Below are 23,070 nucleotides of genomic sequence, written 5' to 3' on the forward strand. Positions count from 1 at the left end.
TTCTTCTCAATCCCTTTGGCGGCAGAGTGCAGGCCACAGTGTGCTTTCACTTGCAGGGGCGTCCAGTACACCTGGAACCGACTGCCCCAGGGGTGGAAACACAGCCCTACCATTTGCCATGGACTGATCCACACTGCACTGGAACAGAGTGAGGCTCCAGAACACCTGCAGTACATTGATGACATCATCATGTGGGGCAACACAGCAGAAGAAGGGAAGAAAATAATTCAAATCCTTCTGAAGGCTGGTTTTGCCATAAACCAAAGTAAGGTCATGGGACCTGCACAGGAGATCCAGTTTTTAGGAATAAAATGGCAAGATGGACGTCGTCAGATCCCAATGGATGTGATCAACAAAATAACAGCCATGTCCCCACCAACTAGCAAAAAGGAAACACAAGCTTTCTTAGGCGTTGTGGGTTTTTGGAGAATGCATATTCCAGATTACAGCCTGATTGTAAGCCCACTCTATCATGTGACCAGAAAGAAGAACGACTTCAAATGGGGCCCTGAGCAACAACAATCCTTTGAACAAATTAAACAGGAGATAGTTCAGGCAGTAGCCCTTGGGCCAGTCCGGGCAGGACAAGATGTAAAGAATGTGCTCTACACCACAGCTGGGGAGAATGGCCCTACCTGGAGCCTCTGGCAGAAAGCACCAGGGGAGACTCGAGGTCGACCCTTAGGGTTCTGGAGTCGGGGATACAGAGGATCCGAGGCCCGCTACACTCCAACTGAGAAGGAGATATTGGCAGCATATGAAGGGGTTTGAGCTGCTTCGGAAGTGGTTGGTACTGAAGCACAGCTCCTCCTGGCACCCCGACTGCCGGTGCTGGGCTGGATGTTCAAAGGGAGGGTCCCCTCTACACATCATGCAACCGATGCTACGTGGAATAAGTGGGTCGCACTGATCACACAACAGGACCGAATAGGAAACCCCAGTCGCCCAGGAATCTTGGAGGTGATCACGAACTGGCCAGAAGGCAAAGATTTTGGAATATCCCCAGAGGAGGAGGTGACGCGTGCGGAAGAGGCCCCACCATATAACGAACTACCAGAAAACGAGAAGCAATATGCCCTGTTCACTGATGGGTCCTGTCGCCTTGTGGGAAAACATCAGAGGTGGAAGGCTGCGGTATGGAGTCCTATAAGCCAAGTCACAGAAACTGCTGAAGGAGAAAGTGAATCGAGTCAGTTTGCAGAGGTGAAAGCCATCCAGCTGGCCTTGGACATTGCCGAAAAAGGAAAATGGCCAGTACTTTATCTCTATACTGACTCATGGATGGTGGCAAATGCCCTGTGGGGGTGGTTGCAGCAGTGGAAGCAGAACAACTGGCAGCGCAGAGGTAAACCCATCTGGGCTGCCTCATTGTGGCAAGATATTGCTGCCCGGGTAGAGAACCTGACTGTAAAAGTACGTCACGTAGATGCTCATGTACCCAAGAGTCGGGCCACTGAAGCGCACCAAAACAACCAGCAGGTGGATCAGGCTGCCAAGATCGAAGTAGCTCAGGTAGATCTGGACTGGCAGCATAAAGGTGAATTATTTATAGCTCGGTGGGCCCATGACATTTCAGGCCACCAAGGGAGAGATGCAACATATAGATGGGCTCGTGATCGAGGGGTGGACTTGACCATGGACGCTATTGCACAGGTTATCCATGAATGTGAAACATGCGCTGCAATCAAGCAAGCCAAGCGAACAAAGCCTCTCTGGTATGGAGGACGATGGCTGAAATATAAATATGGGGAGGCTTGGCAGATTGATTATATCACACTCCCACAAACCCGCCAAGGCAAGCGCTATGTGCTCACCATGATAGAAGTAACCACAGGATGGCTGGAAACATATCCTGTGCCCCATGCCACCGCCCGGAACACCATCCTGGGCCTTGAAAAGCAAGTCCTATGGCAACATGGCACCCCAGAAAGAATTGAGTCAGACAACGGGACTCACTTCCGAAACACCCTCATAGACACCTGGGCCAAAGAGCATGGCATTGAGTGGGTCTATCACATCCCCTACCACGCACCAGCCTCTGGAAAAATTGAACGATACAACGGGCTGTTAAAGACAACACTGAGGGCAATGGGCGGTGGGACATTCAAGCATTGGGACACACATTTAGCAAAGGACACCTGGTTAGTCAACACTAGGGGATCTGTCACTCGAGCTGGCCCTGCCCTATCCAAACCCTTACGTACCGTAGAGGGGGATAAAGTCCCTGTCGTGCATATGAAAAATATGCTGGGGAAGACGGTCTGGGTTACTCCTGCCTCTGGCAAGGGAAAACTCATCCGTGGGATTGCTTTTGCTCAGGGACCTGGGTGCACTTGGTGGGTGATGAGAAAGGATGGGGAAGTCCGGTGTGTACCTCAGGGGGATTTAATTTTGGGTGAAAATAGCCAATGAACTGAATTGTACGATGTTAGTTATTACATAGTACTGTATGTCATCACTTTTATGGTTACCATATGCCATATTAACAGTATTACAGTAAGAATCACCCAGATTAATGTAGGATGAACGCCGATGAAACTGAGCAAGGTGCAACAATGATAGAACCGGATGAGTGCCCAGAACTGGCCTCCGCATGCAAGAGCCCAACACCACACACCATCTCTCCTGCCCTGCAAGACTGTTATGACAGGTGGAACCCGAAGTCATGGACTAAATGAACTCAGTGGACATTTTAGAGGGGTGGCCCATGGACTAAGGGAATGATATCTCTGTGTGTGTATATATCAAAAGGCAGGAAAAAGGAGCGGTGACTAAGTGGAATGTATGAGAAAATGTGAGACCTGGGCATGATGTAGATGGTATAGAATAAGGGGTGGATATTGTCCTGGTTCCAGCTGGGACAGGGTTAACTTTCTTCCCAGTATCTTGGGGGTGTGCTGTGTTTTGGGTTCGGTGTGAAAGGAGCGTTGATGGCCCATTGATGCTTTGGCTGTTGCTGGGTGATGCTTGCACCGGGAGGGGGAGCACAGCCGGGGTGGTGGACCCAGCTGGCCAATGGGGTATTCTATACCATGTGACATCATGCTCAGTGTAAAAACCAGGTGTGGGGGGGGGGCTCGCCCCCCGTTCGTGACACGGGGTCGGCGGTCGGTGAGTGGTTGTGTTGTGCATTGCCTGCTTTGTGTATTCTGTTCTTGTTGTTATTCTCATTGTTATTATTACTGTTCTACTTAGTTTTATTTCAATTATTAAACTGTTTTTATCTCAACCCGGGAGCTTTCCTACTTGTGCCCTCCCGATTCTCTCCCCCATCCCACCGGGGGGGGGGTGATCGAGCGGCTGCGTGGTGTTTATTTTTGCTGGCTGGGGTTAAACCACGACACGTCCCTTGACCGTACCAGGCACTCTTGCATGGCTAAGGCGGGGAGCGACACTGATCGTACCAGGAACACCAGCTACCTGATCAAGGTAGGGAACAAGAGCAGGGGATAATTCATCATCTCTGACAGCCCTGAAGCATTCCCTACCTGGATCATAGCTCAAGTGGAACGATACCATGGTTACCGTGGAACAATACCATAATTACTACCCCGGACCATCTCAGATAGTGGCCAAGATGGAAATTTACTGATGACTAAAGCCAATCATCTTGCAAACCTATAAACAGCGGTCCCAAGGGAGACCCTTTGAGTTCTCCTGGACTGCAGCGGGCTGCGCCTAGAGTCTCCTTCTGATTGGGACGCCTCTCAGAGTTCACAAACTCTCAAGTTTGTGATATTCGGAGGACCGTCGGAACCTGGGCTGAAACACTCCTCGGCCGAGACACTCCTCAGGGCTCAACCCTTCGCCCGTTGAGAAATGCCAAGGCATTTAATGTGAGTATTTCACAGACCCGAGGGGAATTTTTAACCGGTATCTTTATCTAGCTATAGGCCTTTGTCTTTCATGAATTTACCTGGCTATGGGCTCTTGTGTGTGAATAGATCTATATTGTGTGTGTGTGTGTATTGATTTAGATAACTAACAATAAGCATAATCGTAATTTAGTAATTGTAGTAAACTTGATTAACTTGCTTTGTAACTGTTAAATTAGTCAATGATTAAGTGCTGTTAAAATCTTATGATCTACCTTAAAACTGTGAATGAACTTTAGATTGCTGCTAGACACTTTAAATTGCTGCTAAACATATATAACCCCTTAGGCATAAACCGTTGACCAGGTCTGAGACTAGGGGTAGATCCAGCCGCACCTAGACTCCTCTCTGAGAAGGAGTTTAGAAAGCAAGGGGGTCTACTCTGAACCTCGTGACTCAACGGGAGGGTCTTCCTTACCCTTTTGTTCTTGGTCTTTCTATAAATCATTCCAACATAATTCTGACATGATTTTCCCTGTGTATACTTAATCCATGTAATGAGTAATAGAGTGAACCTTGCCATCGAATTCTGTTAAGTCGCGCTTTTACAAATTTCTACTAAAATCACCTTTTGCTGATACCTTTGCCAGTGATTCTTTAAGTGCTCTCAAAACCACTAATTCGCAACAAATTGGCGTAGTCTGCAGGATCCTAAATCAGTATTTCGTGACAGTGCTACAACCAGCTTCTGGACCCAGGCTGCTGCAGAGGGAAGTGTTTCACAGACAACCGAAAGTCAAGCGCAGAAGGTAAGCAGGGCATCAACTCGACCAGCAACTGGTTAAACGAAGAAACAGTCTTAACTGTTGACAGGGAAATTCAAATTGTAACTGCTCAGCAGTGGTAATTTGTGACAGCGGAATGATCTGGCATGGAGGGCAAGAAGGCGCAACTGCAAGAAGGGGTTAAACTGGCTGGAAGCAGGGGTGTCAGATACAGAACAACTCCCTGCAAGGGAGTGAAGTTTCCCTTGGTGATGAGATAAGAAACAGCCTCAGCATTGTCTTGTAGCCATCCTGGAATGCAAGACCTCAGGGGCCACCTTTGGGCAGCAGAGCTGGGCTGGGGGATGGACCCATGGCCAGCTGGTAGGGCTGAGGTGCCCCATGCAACCGCTCAGGGGATTGGTGCTGGTGCAAGTGTATATAAGGAATCTGCTTGTGACACATCTTTGCAGACTCCTTGTAGAACCGCTTATTGCGGTAGGACTCTGCCCAATGCATTGTTCATTATTTTTTTTTTTATATTTAAGCACAAACATGTGTTTAATTCGCCTCGAGGGGTACCATAAAAATTCCCCAACACTCTGCACTCACTGGCACTCCCTCTTGGGAGGATAACACAAAACAACTAGATGCCCTCAGCAATGGAGGCCGCCTGAACCTCCAGGGCAAGCACATTCACAACCTCATCAGCAGGCCTGATGCCAAGTTTGGTGCAGAAACTAAGTTTCAGTCCCACATTATTTAATTTTTAAAAATTAAGCAATCCAGCCATTGTTCCCTCTACTTAAAAACAGACAACTTTTCTTGTAGTTTGTAGAGGGTGAGAGAGAGGATTTGTGCTACTGAGAGCAACTTGGGTTGCTTAAGAAACCAAACCAAAAACACAGTACAACAGGTCTAGCGTGTGACCACAAGCAGGCTGGTGAGCATTTAGCTCAGGAAAGTTATATTAAAGCTCTGAAAGAAACTTGAGTTTTAAAATCTAGTTTTAGCCACAGCTCCTTTCATGCTTTTGAAGCTTTTTAATTAAAAAGACAATTAGAGATAAACAATATCTGCTGTGTTTAGAGGCCATGTGAACACGATGACTCAACGCACACTGAAGAAAACCCCTTGTAAAGGATCCACAGCATCATACATTGCAGTAGTCTGTCACATAACACCAAGAACATAGAATTAAAATTATAAACACAATACTTGAAGAGTTATTTTCTAATTTGCTTCTTCTGCTACTAAAGTAGTTGCCAGAGACGAACTCAACATTAGACTGAACCGATTTGTTCTACTATAACATGTCCCCTAACGGGACACTGACACTGCCAGCGCAACAAACCTGGGATGGGTTTATTGCAGTGTGTTTCTGCACAATGAAGAAGGAGGAAGGCTGCAAGTCCTGTGATCCTTGACTCTTCCTGTTGTGAAACACACTCGATGGATGAGCAATTGACAGGAAGAGGCTGAAAACGGAAAATCATCCTGTTTGAGTTTGGAAGTGGGTGGGTAGAGGGAATCAACCGCCTCTTCTGAGGGAGCACCCCTGTACATGAAGAGACGTGGAAGGAGCCCCATTTCCTTTCAGGGGCAGCAGTGGGTTTATCTCTCTTACTTACGTGAGTTTTTATTTCATTAGCTACTGTTGTTGACATCATGACACAACAGATGATAGTCACCAGGATGAAATAAAGCGCATACATGAAGCGGGTGCTTGTTGACTGTTTTATCTTGGGGCAGCATTTGCAGCACAAGGAACAAGCAGCAGTACTGCAGCAGCAGGCCAACTGGAAAGCAAGACAAAAACACAAGTCATTCCATCATCGTCGCTAGGTTTCTATCACAAAAGTCAGACAGGGAAGCTGGGAGACTTCCTGTAAAACTCCAGAATTTCTTAAGTCATCTCCTCCCAGCTGAGCAGTATTTAAGTAGAAGCAGATTGTCTTGTTTATCAAAAGTCACTAGGTTTAAGCACACCAGCTTCTAGTTTTCCCACACACTAAGGATGAGGAGGAACCGCTCCTGATTTCTTAATCCTGCTCTCTGCTATCTCTATGCAGCTCATGGTCCTGGCACGTTTCACCCAGCAGAACAGGCACTGCAATGATCAAGCTCTATTTCCTGCAATACACTCTTATCCCCTCCATAGTGGGGAAAAAACAAATCTGCACAAGTAGGGCACAGACACTAAAACTGTTTACTTTTAACGTACAGACAAAATGATTTTGTTTTTAAGACAAGCTAGAGATGGGTTTTGTTTCACAACAAGCTGTACAGATCCATTTCAATTCACCAGAACCACACTGTCCTTTTTAAGGTGCCCTTTCTGGTGTACACACAGACAAAAACCTTTTTTTTTTTTTTTTTTTGCTACAGAACTTTTTATGCTATTAAAGACTTTGAGCAAATTAAAGGGAGGGGGGAACTGTTTAAGCCACACTTTGGGACAGTTGTGCTGAATGCTTTATAAACAGACAACAACTAAAAAAACCCCAACCAAACAAAAACCACATTGAAAATTCTAAATATCTTGGGCAGTAGAAAAAGAACCTGGAAATATTTTGCTTACTACAAACAAAGCAAAAGATAGCCCAAGGACCCAAAATACAATGGCACAATCTTGTACTGCCAGAGAAGAAATGCAACTTCACAGTTATTTAGACACACTTTGCAAAGGTGAAAGTGGTGATTCCACTTGCAAGATGACAAGGAAAAAAAAAAACAAAACAAAAAAACCCCACACAGCTGCAAGGAAAATAATACCAAATCACACTTTAGCTGATATTTAGCTGATTCTGTCTCCAATAATTAAACGCTATCAGAGACAGAATTCCTTGTGTATTTTTAGTTCTTTTCTACCTGCAACTATCTGAGGGTTCACCAAGAAAAAAAAACAAGCAGCATAGCAAAAAGCACATAATTGCCTTATTGAACAGGGAAAAAGGTATTGAACAAATCCTGAAAGGGATCTAGCTCGGGGCTCGTTATTTCCTTGCTGTCAACAGGATCATTAACGTTCAAAGCAGCTGGATTCATCTTCCCTGCCTTCTACTTTAAGAAAAGTCATATATAAAGATATAAATATATGCCTTATTTTTATACATAACGCAGCAGTGTCCTTGGCCAGGCCCTTCCTTGCAATAGGCAGCAGCTTCATATGGCTCCCTTCCTTAACCCAGCAGCCATGACTACAGGAGGGATTTTTGGACATCAGCAGGCATCCAGGAGCAGGGAACCTCTCTTCCAGGTCTCGCTGCTGCAGACTCAGAGCAACCTCACCCCTCAGCACTCCCATTTTTGGGGGGCTCCCTGTGGCTAGTGTGTAGTGCAGGGGCAGTGTGCTGCCAGCGCCAGGGGCTTGAGTACACCAAGAACAAGTCCGAGGCTGCCTTTTCCCCATGTTTCCTCAGCCCTTGGAGGGGATGCGCAAATGTTCAGAGGACCCCCCTGCTCTCTAGCAAGCAGCTGTATGAGGTGGATGGCTTTTCTTAGCCCTTGCCAAGGAATTCAAAACGCACTTGTTCGTCACCAGGGGTATACTCTAAGCAGCAAGTGCCACATTTGAGTTGTCCAGGCAAACTTCACTCGCTTGTATGCGCCTTCAGACGCCAAACCACCACGCGCTATTTTCCTCCCAGGACACTTCCTCTTCCAGCATCGACGACTGTCCGACCCAGAGAAGGGGGTTTCACATGTGTGTTTGCAGATGTGCATATCTGATATAACTCCACAAGAGTCTCACAACCAGACTGGTTGATCAAAGAGCTCCAAATAATTTTAAAGTGTCTTGAAAAGACTCCCAGCTTATTATTTCCTTGCCTATCTATCTGCTGCAATACCCAGCTCAGGCTTCCTGCCTTGAGCCCCGCACAAAGGCTGTAGCAAATGGGACCTTGCCTCACTTGACAACAGCTCTTCGGTTTGCAGAACAAATGAAACAGGGACAGTCCAACCCGGCTCCCACTCTGCTCTTCTCTCAGTTCATCGCTGGATCTCACGCCAGAGGAGACAGGGGCCTCAAAGCATGCAGCTGCTAAAACTGCTGCTGCTGCTGCAAAACAGAAATCCTCCCCAAAACACACAAAGCTCCAACTGTGGGGAATAAACAGAATAGGCTCATGTTGGCACCAAAGCTGGAAATTAAAAATACTATGTGCATAAGCACATCATGCAAGTATACTTTCAAAACAGAAGACAGTGGTGGCTGAATGGCAATTTTAATTTTTATATGTAGTGAAATTAAGTTAACTTCTACAGCATCAACTACAAATCCAAGAAATAAGGAAACTATGGCAAGTTAACAATTCAGCAAACAAACAGAACAATTAACATTTCAAAACAAAAACATACCAGAAAAGTATAATCCATCCACTTCAGATTTATGAGGGGGGAAGAATAGATTAAGACTAAAGGTCCTTTCAATCTGTATCAGCCAGGTCCAAAGTATCCAGGATGAACTTCAACTGCTGGCCATACTCACCATAAGGTTAAAAACTATACTAAAGAATTAAAAAGGTATGCAGCTTTGGCATTTGTAAAGGGAACAACATTTTCCTAAAGCCATGTGCTAGAGAGCTCTGCCAGTGAAACCTCATCCACATCCAGCAACGTGTCTCCTTTTCCAGTCCTGGGTCCCTGGAGCTGCTATTTAAAGCAACAAATACTTCAATAGAATATATAGCTCATTTATGCATTGTTCCACATTACTTAGAGAGACTTTAATGACAGTTTATAATAGTTGGTACGTACCCTGTAAATTGGCAATATTTGTGAAAAATACCAGTGTACCCATCTTATTTCAGATGCACTCCTTTAAGCACTCTGAATAGCCATGGAAACCATAGAAAGTTAGTTAGGTTATTCAGCCACAGTTCCAAATTTGGGTAGGTTTTTTGTTTTGGCTTTTTTTTTTCTTTTTTAAACTCTGGTTATGACTAACTACATTACAGAGTGGGCCGCAATGAAATATGTGTTATCCAAAAATAAATGAAAACAGTCTCTGTCCCAAAGAGTAAGGTGCTGGCCACAACCTACTGACCCAAGAGGTTTCAAAGATGTTATCTTTGGGTGACAGACTTCAAAGTCCACCTCTACAACGAGTTCTCTGTTAAAAGGTTGCCGTCAACGTGCAGCTAAACTATGCAGTCTCTCTGATGCCACATGCTTTACCGTGGGCATGGCCCATCTCACCTCACCTCTGCCTCTCTTGACCACAGTGAGGGTCTGCCCAGGGGCTCAGGACCTACTGGTGCTGAAGTGCAAGCTGGTAACAAATTCTTGACATGTTAAACAATTGGGCTGTGATGAAAAGCAATTACTGTCGCAGATCTTTTACAGATTTAGCTTATCATTAAACAAAAGCTCCTCCAAAGGACAGGTTTTGCAGAACAAAGGCGCTTCGAGGTTTTCAGAACAGAGACAACCCAGACAACCCAAGGTCCATGACTTCTGCCAGCAGGCAGGCCTTGAAAATCCTGGTCTATACCTACAGAGCTCCTTCAAAGTCCTGTGATCCTTCCAAGTCCTGGGTCCCCAAGAGCCCAACGCAAGAGCATCCAAAAGCCAGGCTGCTCTGGCAGTTTGTTACACCCACAGCAGGTTCTGTCTTCAAGCCTTCCTCGTCCAAAGGTTCCCACAAGTCAGGCAGCAAGCATGAGTGCGTACGGCCACCCCAGCTCCCTCTCTAGTCTTACATCTCCTCACTGGATGAACATCACGGTCTGACAATAATTACAAGCACTACGCAAATATTTATGCTTTCCACAAATACTTGCAATCAGCCTACCCTCTCACACTAACCCAGCGCGCCACCAGGCCTCCACAACGTAGACTGGCCATCTGTTTTGCTCGGTGCTACTCTTTAGGAGCTCAAGGAGCACACAGTGCCAGCTTGCCTGAAATTTGAAAACCTAGTGTACTTGAAAACAGACAGTGCAGTGATTTGAACTGTCTGGATGATGGTTGACTTGATTGGTTTCACAATAACAGCTGTGGAAAGCTGTGTGGGAAATTTTTCTGTTAAAAAATATTCAAAGCACAATTTCACAGACATTTATTCTGGTGGCAAGGTTGGCTTAACAGCCATCGGCTCCCCCCAGCCTTTCTCCTCTGCCGGCCACTCACTCCTACCCTCGCACCAGTGACGTGCGGAAAACAGACTCCACAACCTAAAAGGTTATAAAGTAGGTATGTTTATTCAGCGCTGGGCAGCACGGGGGGTAGTCCCACCAAAGTCGTGCGCGCCAGGGTACTTAACTTACAGGGGTTATATGCAATCAATATATACATATTCATTACATTCCTTAGAAAAGGTGGTCTTATGGTAATGAGTTCCTGGAAGTCATTTACATAGTCCAAGCATGCGCAGTAAAATTAGGGTTAGGGTCTTTTCCTTCTCCAGTGGTCGTCCATAGTCTTCTTCACTGTGTCCATTAGTTGAACTCTGGGCTTCCTTTGTCTATATACGGTCACTTAATTAACTCATCAGTTCCTCGACTCTTGGAATGTAACGAGGCATCAGGTTATCTTGTCCTTTAACACTTATCCCTTCACAGTTGTTCATTGTTAGTGATTTACATAGGACACTTATCTCATCACAGGTGTTACATAGGAGGCCTAACGAGCCAGCTCAAGGTCTATCCTCTCTTATCAAGTGGGAGGATGCACTACAGTAAGGTCTCAGTCAGGAATTGTTAGTTAGTTTAGTAATTCAAGGATCCTGTTATCTATCTGTCTATCCGAGTTGCTAGCTACAAAAGATTGCACTAGCAAGCCAGACAATGGCTCTGCTATTAACCCTTAAGTGTTAGTTCCCTCTATCACCAGCACCTCAGTAGCACTGATAGTTGTTTCTGCTGCTGGGGTAACCAAATAAAGCAACTTATTGGCTAAAAAAAAAGGGAAGAAAAATGACATATCAATCCTTCTCAGCTGCTGATTTACTATGCAATGGCAGAAACAGTTTTACCATTTCAACTGAGGTGACAGTACGCAGACAGAAGAGGAGAGCAGAGGTGAATGCCTCGCAGCAGTCCCGACTGCTTTGACCCTTCTCTGAACAGACATTTCAGTGGCATTTTTCTACCACCTCATTTGAGACAAGCGCAGTAGGTTCCTGCCAATGCAGAGGAACAATAATTTTTACATCCACACAGTGAGGAGCAGAAGCAAGCAGTAGTACAGTATGGACTATATAACAGCCCTAGTCGGTGCTAACCACTTTTCCAAGTATAGGCTGGCCTGGACATATTTGCACACTCCCATATTATGCCAGCTTGGGGAGTACCTATGGTTAACAAGAGTTAGACAGGTTAACAAAACAGGGTAAAAGCAGGTTTACCAACTTGCACATGAGCTATCCGCTCCCTACAATGAATACTCCACCAACATATACTTAACATCTGCCACACATGCAAGTCTTGATTTTTGCAAGCTGTGACCCAACCTGATAAATCAGTGGAAGGAGATATGACAGTAATGTTAAGCACACACATAACTATTTACATACAAGACTGAGAAGTAAAGTGAATGTGTCCTGCCTACTGCTTTTGTAGAGACAGTGACATTTTTAGAAGGTATTTTCCAGAGACGTTTCCAAAAAAATCTCAGAGGTCGTAGAAAATATTTTGCGTAGCCATTAAAACAAAGTGTATCTCTGTGAGGAGTTTCAGGATCACTGCCCAAAATAGCCTATGGTATTTTAAAAATATACAAACCATAGGGAGGATTCAAACTTATCAGAACAAAGCACTCTTCCTTTTGGGAGACTTCAGCAGAAATGGTAAAAATCAAAGCGAAGAAGAGCACATAAAAAAAAAAAAGTGCATACTTAAATGAAACGAAGACTTAACAGCGTTTCATCTCTTCCCTCCTAAATGACTGCCCAGATGGAGCGGCTGGAGAGACTGCATGCCTTCTGGCCTTTCCGTGGAGCAAAGTAATGTGCCTTGCTGAAGCTTCTTTTCACGGGGGCCTACAACAGCTTAGTTTTTCATACACTGCTTGATTACTTGACTACCAGCATTATCTGGGCCATAAGATTTGCAGATAATCACTGAACTGTTAACAGCAAAGTCTATCAAAAACACCCAAACACCTACACTCACAGCTACATGCAGAATCCAAGCATGCTGGAAAAGCAAACCAGCCAGCCCTGCACAGCTAATATCCAGAAGTGAGTACATGCCTGCCCTTGGACTTTTAGTTTCAGGAAAGAGCATCAAGCAAGCAAACCATTTTGTGGTTTTGTGGAAAACAAGAGGTGCCTGATGCCAGGTGTCCCAAGTGTTAGGAGCTGGGCTCAGACTATTATTGAAAAGCCCCGCTGTTATAAACATGCACATTTTGCAAGCTTCTTCAACCAGTCGCATGATTACACAGTGGTTTGTCCCTGTAAAGTAACTAAATTCACCAAAGAGGCTTTATTTTGTCCTTTGTCTGACTTAGCTGGCTTTTCACTGCTGTTTCTTTAATATTCAGACTGATCATGTGGCTCAAGCCAAGAGCTTTTGTGACCAGCATACCAGTTAATCAACTGACAACCAATTTTAGGAGCACACCTCTCCCTGCAAACTGTGCAAAATTAAAACCGACTTCAGAGAAAAGTCACACCAGCGCAGACGCTGCCTGAACACTGCTTTCCAGTGAGGCTTTCCCACCCTGAGCTGAGTTTCCAAAGTGAAGGGGCTTGTGCCCTGCACCATGGGGCAGAACTGCCATACAGCACGAAGCAGCTCAAAACCTAGATGAGAAAGCAGCGTCTAGGACAGCTACACTGAGAGCTAAAATGCCAGCAAGCCGCTGCCAGGTGTCGGCAGAGCCAAAATTAAGCACTTGGCTGAACTGAGGATGATTAGCTTCTGTCTCCATGCTCAAACGTTACTAAGTGGTGACTCAGTTCAGCATTAGAAAATAACGTCGCTGCAAAATGTCTAAATTAAAGACTGCCCAACTGCTCTTCTCCTGATGATTTTGGAAAAATCAAGACAATTTAGTCTGAACTGAGCATCACAGTATATCACATCACCCAGTTTCCTAGTACTTCTATTTTCCAGTTATTAAACTTAGCACAGACCATCTGGATTTGACAGCAGGATGAGGTGAGCAGTCCATCCCTCCAGTTACTTAACATCTATCATTAAAAACAGCCAAAAAAAAAAACCCTTTTAATTTGTCTGCTACAGTTCCCAGGCCCTGGTTCTTGGTGAGGCTTTCTTCACTAGCTTAGAGTGTCTTTTAAATACCTGGTCTTTTCTCCCCACTCATCAAAGAAGGAACCCAAACAGTTTACCCTCAGTCTCTCATTTGAAGGCTTTAAGACATTTCCTCCCAGCAACGAAAGTTGGTTTTGTTTTTTTTTTCCCTTGCATCCCCTCAAATTTCCCCAGCCCCTCCTACAAAATCATGGCCACAGAAACAGCATTATCAGCCCAACTGCAAACAGTCCAGCAAGTCACCTTGCTCCTCTCCCCTGCGCACAGCTGAAGAGGGGGCAAGACTCTGCCCTGCAGCACCCCATGCTGCAGGAGCAGCCTGCCCTCCACGCACACCTTGTCCATGCAACCAGCCAGCTGGCTGTATTTAAAAAGTGTATTTTATTTGCACTGGGGCCATGCCATCTGGGTTACACCACCTTCAACAGTACTCTCCGCTCCACAACTCCTTCCATTGTTAATGTTAATCTTAATCAACATTAATCTTTAAAGTGTTATCATCTTGTGTATAGCCCTCACCCAGAACTGGGTTAAAAAAACCAGTTAATAAGAAACCAGAATGATGAAACTAGTGAGTGGGGTTTTGATTGGAGGAGATCAAGATGTATGTGTTTTAATTTAAGAGTACTATGGTGATGGATGGTTTGGTTTGTTGTGGATTCTATGTTGCTCGCTTCTGTAATTTTAAACAATGAAGACTTGTTGCTTAGAAGTTAGGTAACTAACAGGTGTGTGTTTTAGAAGTAGTGATAATTAATTTTAGCTATGGAAACTATAAACAGATGTGGTCCAAGCATGGCTCAGGGACAAATTGCGACCCTATAAGGTAAAGAGGAAATAAGTTCATGAAGAGTTCACTGCCCTGCCGACCACCAGAGACCACCTGAGACCCCCAAGAAGACCCTAAAGGCTTTAGTGCGCATGTGTTTAAGATGATGCAATATTATAATTAGTTCTCGGAAATGTAATGAATATGTAACAAGGAAACTTAAAATATGTATGAGAAGCATGGATATAAACAGAAAGGTGACTAGACCAGGTGTGCTTGATTTGTGGCAAGTCCACCGAGCACCCAGGCCTGAATAAAACAATATCTCTCCTGAGCGTGTGGAATTGGTTACTTGCACGCCGGGCACGAATCCGCTTTTCGGACAACACCATCACCCGTGAGCTTTCAGGAACAATTTCAAATGTACCCTTGGGTCACCAATTGTGCTGGTTTTGCCTGGGATAGAGTTAATTTTCTTCATAGTAGCTAGTATGGGGCTATGTTTTGGATTTGTGCTGAAAACAGTGTTGATAACACAGGGATGTTTTCGTTACTGCTGAGCAGTGCTTACACAGAGTCAAGGCCTTTTCTGCTTCTCACACCACCCCACCAGCGAGTAGGCTGGGGTGCACAAGAAGTTGGGAGGGGACACAGCCGGGACAGCTGACCCCAAATGACCAAAGGGATATTTCATACCATATGACGTCATGCTCAGCATATAAAGCTGGGGGAAGAAGAAGGAAGGGGGGAACGTTCAGAGTTATGGCATTTTGTCTTCCCAAGTAACCGTTACACATGATGGAGCCCTGCTTTCCTGGAGATGGCTGAACACCCGCCTGCCGATGGGAAGTAGGGAATGAATTCCTTGGCTTGCTTTGCTTGTGCGCGTGGCTTTTGCTTTCCCTATTAAACTGTCTTTATCTCAAGCCACGAGTTTTCTCACTTTTACCCTTCTGATTCTCTCCCCCACCCCATTGTGGGGGGAGCGAGCGAGCGGCTGTGTGGTGTCATCCGGTGTTAAACAACGACACCGATGAAAATAGTGAATATCCTGAAGCTTATTTGCATTGATCCCTTGACAATCTTCACTGAGAGCAACCTCTGCTGGCTGATAACTTTAGCGGTCCTTTCCTATAATTTCATATTATTTTCTCACCTGCAGGTTGTTCCAGCTCATGCTGCGGCCACTTCTCTGCCTTTCACAGCAGAGGAGCTACTAACAGAGCAACTGGAAGATGAAAGACAAGTCAGAAATGGCAAAGTCTGACAATTTGAGGCCATCACTTCATACAGTGAGCAGATTTTCTCCAGGTTAGCTCTGATGTGCAAGACTGTCATGGTTTAACCTGGCAGGCAGCCAAATACCACGCAGCCGCTCGCTCGCTCATCGGAAGGGTAAGAGTGAGAAAACCTCGTGGGCTGAGATAAAGATAGTTCAATAGAACAGAAAAGAGAAAATAATAATGATAATGATAAAATATACAAAATGAGTGATGCACAATGCAATTGCTCACCACCCGCGCTGACCGATAACCAAGCAGCGATCGGTACTTCCTGGAACACGCCTACCAATCATATACTGAGCATGACGTCACATGGTATGGAATACCCCATTAGCCAGCTGGGCTGGCTGTCCTGATTATGTTCCCTCCCATCTTGTGTACCTAGCTCAGTCAGTAGCCATGGGAGCTGTCCTTGGACTAGGAGGGTACTTAGCAACAACTGAAAACATCAGTGTGTTATCAACATTCTCCTCATATTAAATCCAAAACACAGCACTAGGAAGAAAATTAACTCTATCCCAGATGAAACCAGGACAGTATCCACCCCTTATTCTATACCATTTACGTCATGCCTAGGTCTCGCATTTTTTTTTTAATACATTCCAATTAGTCACCACCACCTTTCTTGTCTTTTTTTATATATATATATATATACACACACACACACAGAGATATCATTCCCTTAGTCTAAGGGCCATCCCTCTAAAATGTCCACTGAGTTAATTTAGTCCATGACTTTGGGCTCTATCTGTCATAACAGTCATTCAGGGCAGGAAAGATGGTGTGTGGTGTTGGACTGTTGCATCCTGAAGCCAGTTCTGATTTCTAGTATTGCTGCGCTCGTCCGGTTCTATTGTCATCGCACTGTGCTTGGTTTCATCGGAGTTAGCTCATTCTTCATTAACCTGGGTGATTTTACTGTTATATCTGCGACGAGCGAGGGAAGGCAGGCAGTCGACTCAATGTGAGTGATAAGGCCAGCTTCAACTTTATTGTAAAACCCTACACATATTTATACACTAAGTTCTACCTTATGCACACTTGTCTCACAATCATTGGCTTAGCTCTAAAAATTACATTATCATATTCCTCCTACTTTCGGTTACTGCTACGTGGTCCGGGTTCCATCCTGTTTTTCTTATACTGTACTTTCTCAAAGTTGCTTATCTGCACAGAGCAAGGTCAGCATAACTTTCTTTTCTCCCTTGTCTGCATGACTCAGAATTTTCCCACCGCGGCCTAGTCTGGCTAACTTTCTCCAACATTTCCCCCTTTTTCTTTTTGGACCACCAATACATTGTGGTTCATTTTTACAACATTGTTTAAAATACAGTGATATGCTATTTTTACTATAACTATAATTGTTAATAGAATACCAAGCCAGCGCTTGCTCAGTGCCTATGTTAGGCACTAGGGAAGCAAATACATTGGCTGTGGTTGACCATAATTCTATATTGTCGTTACAATCTGCCTGCAATTGATGTATAGACCTTTTGTGTCGATTTGTCGCTACTGTAGTTATATTGAGCCAACTTTGTCGGCTAACTGTGAGCAGAGTTAATTTACCTACATAACAAGGCCCTCCAAAGGCGTTCTTTGGAATGCCAGGCCATGCTCGATCCCCACAGATCAAAAAATATCCGGGGGGAAGAGCTTTGGCCATATCATTGTTCCACAAAGAGTTACTGGTTCCCTTCATACTCCGTCCATAGGCACTGAGTGTTTTGGAAGCGTTATAATTCCCACAATATTGGCCTATTTCGAATCCTTTCGTAAAAGGTGAAACAACAGTCCAACAGGTGGTATTAACAAAAGGGTTGTTATCATCAGTGCGGCTGCTTATGCCGATCAATGACTGAAAGGTCTGGGCCTGTGCGGCAAAGCGGCTAAAACTGCCAAACACAAAACATGTCTGAGTAGTAACATTATCAGTTGCATTTCCAGTTTTTTCTGACCCCAAAAGGTCAATTTCTTGGGGGTCCCAAGGGAGAGTGTGATTTAGGGCTCTTATTAGTTGTACCGAGCAATCTGCTACAGTAACATTTATACAATTAACTGTTACAGACGTCCAATTATCAAAATCTCTGGCAATAATTTCAGGAAAGCCTATCAGACATGTTTTAAAGGGCTCAGTTGCCGTAGCTGAACTCAGGTAAAAGTCTGTCGTCCCAGTTTTATTCGCCCACGCCACCCATAAGTTCGCACGGCTGGGCAACGGCATCGCTGGGATCAGTACAGACAGAGCTGCATTGATCATCATCAGCAACAGCAGCTTTGGTCCAGCGGCTTGGAATCCACTTCGGCCCTGTGGGAGTAAGTACACACATATAACCTCTACCCATATACTTCACTTCTGCTGGACCTTTCCACAGTCCGGTTGCTGGATCTCTATACATAACGAAAACTGGCTTGTCATCCTTATTTTCTTTAGGATAACCATGCACCCATGCTGGTGGCTCTTTCTGATCTGCAAAAATACGTAAATGATTTAGCACAAAAAGAGTCTTAACAAGTCTTTCTTGTACATCTGAGATTTCCCTAAATTTTTGCAAATATTGTTTCAGCGTTTGATGCGCCCTTTCAATGATAGCTTGTCCCGTGGGTGAGTGCGGAATACCAGTAGTATGTCGCACTCCCCATGTTTGGAAAAAACGTTTCACTTTGGCGCTTGTGTATGCAGGGCCATTGTCAGTTTTTATCGTTTGTGGCACTCCCATAACTGCAAAACAACTAGTCAAATGTCGCATTACGTGGAGTGCTCGTTCTCCTGTTTGTGCCGTGGCCCATATAAATTTGCTATAGGTGTCAATCGTAACATGTATATATCTCAGTCTGCCAAAGTCAGCAACGTGAGTCACATCCACTTGCCACAATTCTCTGGCCTCGAGTCCCCTGGGATTCACGCCGATTCCGAGACCAGGCTCATGGTGGCTACACGTAGGACAGGCCCGCACAATCCCCTGTAAAATGTCCATAAAATATCCATAAATGTACACAAAATGTCCACTGCATTCATTTAGTCCATGACTTTGGGCTCCATCTGTTATGGTGGTCACTCAGGTCAGCAGAGGTGGTGCGTTGCGTGGAGTTACTGGGCACCAAAGCCGGCTCAGGTCGGGTCACTGCTGCACTTGCGCTGCTTCTTGTAAAGTTTGTCCTCCGTTGGTTCAGGTGGTTCCTGCTGCTTGGGCATGGGCTTATCCACAGTCACAGACGCCTCGGGGCGTCCTGTCCCGCATGGACTCAGCCACAGGTCACAGTCCCTTTGATTCGAGTTCACGCTGCAGTTCCAGCCTGTCCAGCACAGCAGCACAGAAGCAGCAGCGATGCCCTGGCCATCTGCCAGCCCAGGCACATCCCTATTGCTGTTATCAGAACGTTCCCAGGCACAGCACAGTAAGACGATCAGCAGTGCAGCAGTACAGCAAGCAGCGAGAGCAAAAAAGCAGCCACTAACGAGCACAAGACTCTAATACACATTAAGGCAAGCAAGCCCCATGGCAAGCACAAGAGCCTGCGAATTAATAGCTAAACAGCAGTAACAGCTATAAATTCAATCTAGCACATTCCAATCAAACGTGTCGTTATCTTGAATTGTAGTCTTTGGTTGCATTCCGGTAAATATCCATTCTAATACTCTCACAGTCTCCCCCTTTTTCTTTTTGCACTGCGTGAGTGCACCAATAAAATGTGTGGGGCCGTGCAAAACGGTTAAGTCCACAGGTAAGTCAGGGTCATTACGATCCACTGCTCGGTCAACGATGTGGGTACTGAGTTTTTGAATCACAATCGATAAGTCCTCGTAATATAAAAAGTCCTTGGAGACCACTGGATGATCGCCCCAACAACAACGCTCCATGAGATTGTCCATTGATAACTATGGGCCCTTTAATTCCTGTAGCAATTTTTCGCGGCCGGTCGTCAATTAGCGTGACATCTACTGCTGTTGCCAGATCCAGTCCGAGGCTCCCCCTGGTTGCTGGTCGAAGTTGGGTTGCTGGTCGAAGCTGGGCAATGGCGTCTGGTATCTCTGCACTGTCGTTTGGTTGGGGGCTGCCGTTGGCCTGAAGGTGACCGGAGCCACGATTGGTGTCGGCGCGCTGCGGCTCTTGGCGCTCGGTTTCCCGTTTCCCGAACGCCGGCAGACCGTAGTATTATGATTATTCGTTTGACAGTTCTGGCACCACACTTGTGGCTCCCGACAGTGTCGACGCAGATGTCCTGGGTAGCCACATCGGAAGCACTTATACTCTCGTCGGCCAGTCGTCTTACTTTGGTGGGCATCCGGAGGCTTCAGTGGGGCAAGAGCTGCAAACGCCTGTCCCTGCGCCTTGACTAATTTTTCCCCTAGTTCTCTGATTGTTTCAACTAACATGGCTTGAGCTCCTACAGGAACTCTACTCATTCGCTCTAACATGACTTCTATGGTGGCGTCTAAGGGTAAGGTGACAAGGATGCCCTTCGTATAAGTATTACAAGTCTCTAATACACACTGTCTCAGCAAAGGTCCTTTCATAAAATCTGCCATATCTGCGCGGTCAATAGCGTCTGTGACTCTATCTACAAAAGATGCAAAAGGCTCCTCTCTTCCTTGTTTAATTGACATATATGAGGGAGGAGCTGGTGTAGTTTTAACTTTCTGCAAGGCTTCTCGTGCTAATTTCATAGATTCTAACAACACGTCTGGGCCAGTTTGCATCTGCATTTCTACAGAGGCAAAAGGACCTATACCCATTAGTTGTTCTACAGTTACTCCAGCTAAACGATCATTTGGGGCTCGGGGCGAGTGCGCAGATATTTCACAAAGTCTTTGCCAGTGAGCTTGCCAAAGTAATTGTTGTGATTGCTTCAAAATAAGCCTCATTATGTTCTTAATATCTTCTGGACATAGCATTCCGCTACCCCAGATATAGTTTAGCATTTGCCTTGCAGGCTCACTATGCACTCCCGATTCATTAACCGTGTTTCGCAATTGATTTAATATTTTCCAATCTAGGGCCTGATGCACCCCAGTCATAGCCCCCGCGTTATCTACCTGGTAGATTACCGGGAAGGCTTGAGGGCTAATTTGATCTAATAAATCAAAATCTTTTTGCTCAACAGCTTCTCGTGCTATTTTGTCCCAACCAACCCGCACTAAACGCGGCTGTTGATAAGCTTGGGACGGGGGGGGGGGTGGGGGGGTGGGGGGGGTGGGGGGGATGGGGGGGGTGGGGGTGGGGGGGTGGGGGGGGGTGAGGGGTGGGGGGGTGGGGGGGGGTGAGGCCTTTAGAAGACTTTCAGCTTGAGCAGTCTCCTGTCCGCTACCGTCTACCCTCTCATTTTCACTTGGACCCTCCCTCTCCCCCTTTCCCCGGCGGTGCGGAGGGACAAGCCCTTTCTGTCGGCGGATCAGGAGAGGGACGAGAGGGTCGGCGAACAACGGGAACAGGAATTCCCGAAGGCGGAGGTGAAAAGTAGTCACCCCCTGCTGTGAGACGTCCAGCGGCAGGATCGGACTGCTCAAGCCGATCGGAGGCGGCTGTAGCTATTCGCCTTTCAGTTTTATATCTTTTTATACAATTAATAACTTCTCTCCAAGATTTCATTAATTTTCTTGCTGATTTATCATCATCAATTACTAGATCCCACAAACAATCTCCATAAGAACGCCACTCGTCTACTTCAAACATACTTTCAGGGTTTTTAAAAAACCCTTTCGCTTTCCCTAACGCAATTAACCCAGCCAGGTCTTTTAATTGGCTTACTCCCCGCTCTTCTAAAAAGCATTTTAAAATATCGAAGGCTACCTCTACTTCCATTGCGCGCTTCTCCTGACCCTCTTAATTATCCGGTCGTTTGCAGCCTTTTCCCACGGGTAGCCTTCTATCGGACGGCGAACCCCTTCTTAATTATCCTGGGTTCAAGCACGGATCAGGCACGCCGCGACAGCGTCTACTGATCTTCTGCTCCCTGGTCGCTGCTACCAGTGCTTCTCCGATCTCGCTGTCCGGTGGAAAACAGGGATGGGGGGTCCCTGTTCGGGCGCCACTTGCGACGAGCGAGGGAAGGCAGGCAGTCGACTCAATGTGAGTGATAAGGCCAGCTTCAACTTTATTGTAAAACCCTACACATATTTATACACTAAGTTCTACCTTATGCACACTTGTCTCACAATCATTGGCTTAGCTCTAAAAATTACATTATCATATTCCTCCTACTTTCGGTTACTGCTACGTGGTCCGGGTTCCATCCTGTTTTTCTTATACTGTACTTTCTCAAAGTTGCTTATCTGCACAGAGCAAGGTCAGCATAACTTTCTTTTCTCCCTTGTCTGCATGACTCAGAATTTTCCCACCGCGGCCTAGTCTGGCTAACTTTCTCCAACATATATCAACCATAGAAATAATGATGATATACAATATCATATTATTCAGTTCATTGGCTATTTTCACCCAAAATCAAATCCCCTTGAGGTACACACCGGACTTGCCCATCCTTTCGCATTACCCACCAAGTGCACCCAGGTCCTTGAGCAAAAGCAATCTCACGGATGGGTTTTCCCTTGCAGAGGCAGGAGTAACCCAGACTGTCTTCCCCAGCATATTTCTCATATGCACGACAGGGATTTTATCCCCCTCTACAGTATGTAAGGGTTTTGACTGAGCAGGGCCAGCTCGACTGAAAGATCCCCTAGTGTTGACTATCCAGGTGCCTTTTGCTAAATGTGTGTCCCAATGCTTGAATGTCCCACCACCCATTGCCCTCAGTGTTGTCTTTAGCAGTCCGTTGTATCGTTCCATTTTCCCGGAGGCTGATGCATGGTAGGGGATGTGATAGACCCACTCAATGCCATGCTCTTTGGCCCAGGTGTCTATGAGGGTGTTTCAGGCATGAGTCCCGTTGTCTGACTCAATTCTTTCTGGGGTGCGATGTCGCCATAGGACTTGCTTTTCAAGGCCCAGGATGGTGTTCCGGGACGTGGCATGGAGCACAGGATATGTTTCCAGCCATCCGGTGGTTGCTTCCACCATGGTGAGCACATAGCACTTGCCTTGGCGGGTTTATGGGAGTGTGATATAATCAACCGGCCAGGCCTCCCCATATTTATATTTCAACCATCGTCCTCCATACCAGAGAGGCTTTACTCGCTTGGCTTGCTTGATGGCAGCACATGTTTCACATTCATGGATAACCTGTGCAATAGCGTCCATGGTTAAGTCCACCCCTCGATCA

At 45.8% G+C, this 23,070-nt stretch overlaps 1 protein-coding gene across 1 annotated transcript in view; it reads right to left on the bottom strand.

Moving 5' to 3' along the window:
* LOC142075042 (serine incorporator 5-like) overlaps positions 1-23,070 on the bottom strand; it is a 61,992-nt gene that overhangs the window by 24,929 nt on the left and 13,993 nt on the right. The window contains 1 exon segment of the mRNA XM_075136038.1: positions 6,211-6,378. Within this exon segment, the coding sequence (XP_074992139.1) occupies positions 6,211-6,378 (168 nt within the window).

Source organism: Calonectris borealis, chromosome W (genome assembly GCF_964195595.1).
Source record: "Calonectris borealis chromosome W, bCalBor7.hap1.2, whole genome shotgun sequence".
NCBI lineage: Eukaryota > Metazoa > Chordata > Aves > Procellariiformes > Procellariidae > Calonectris > Calonectris borealis.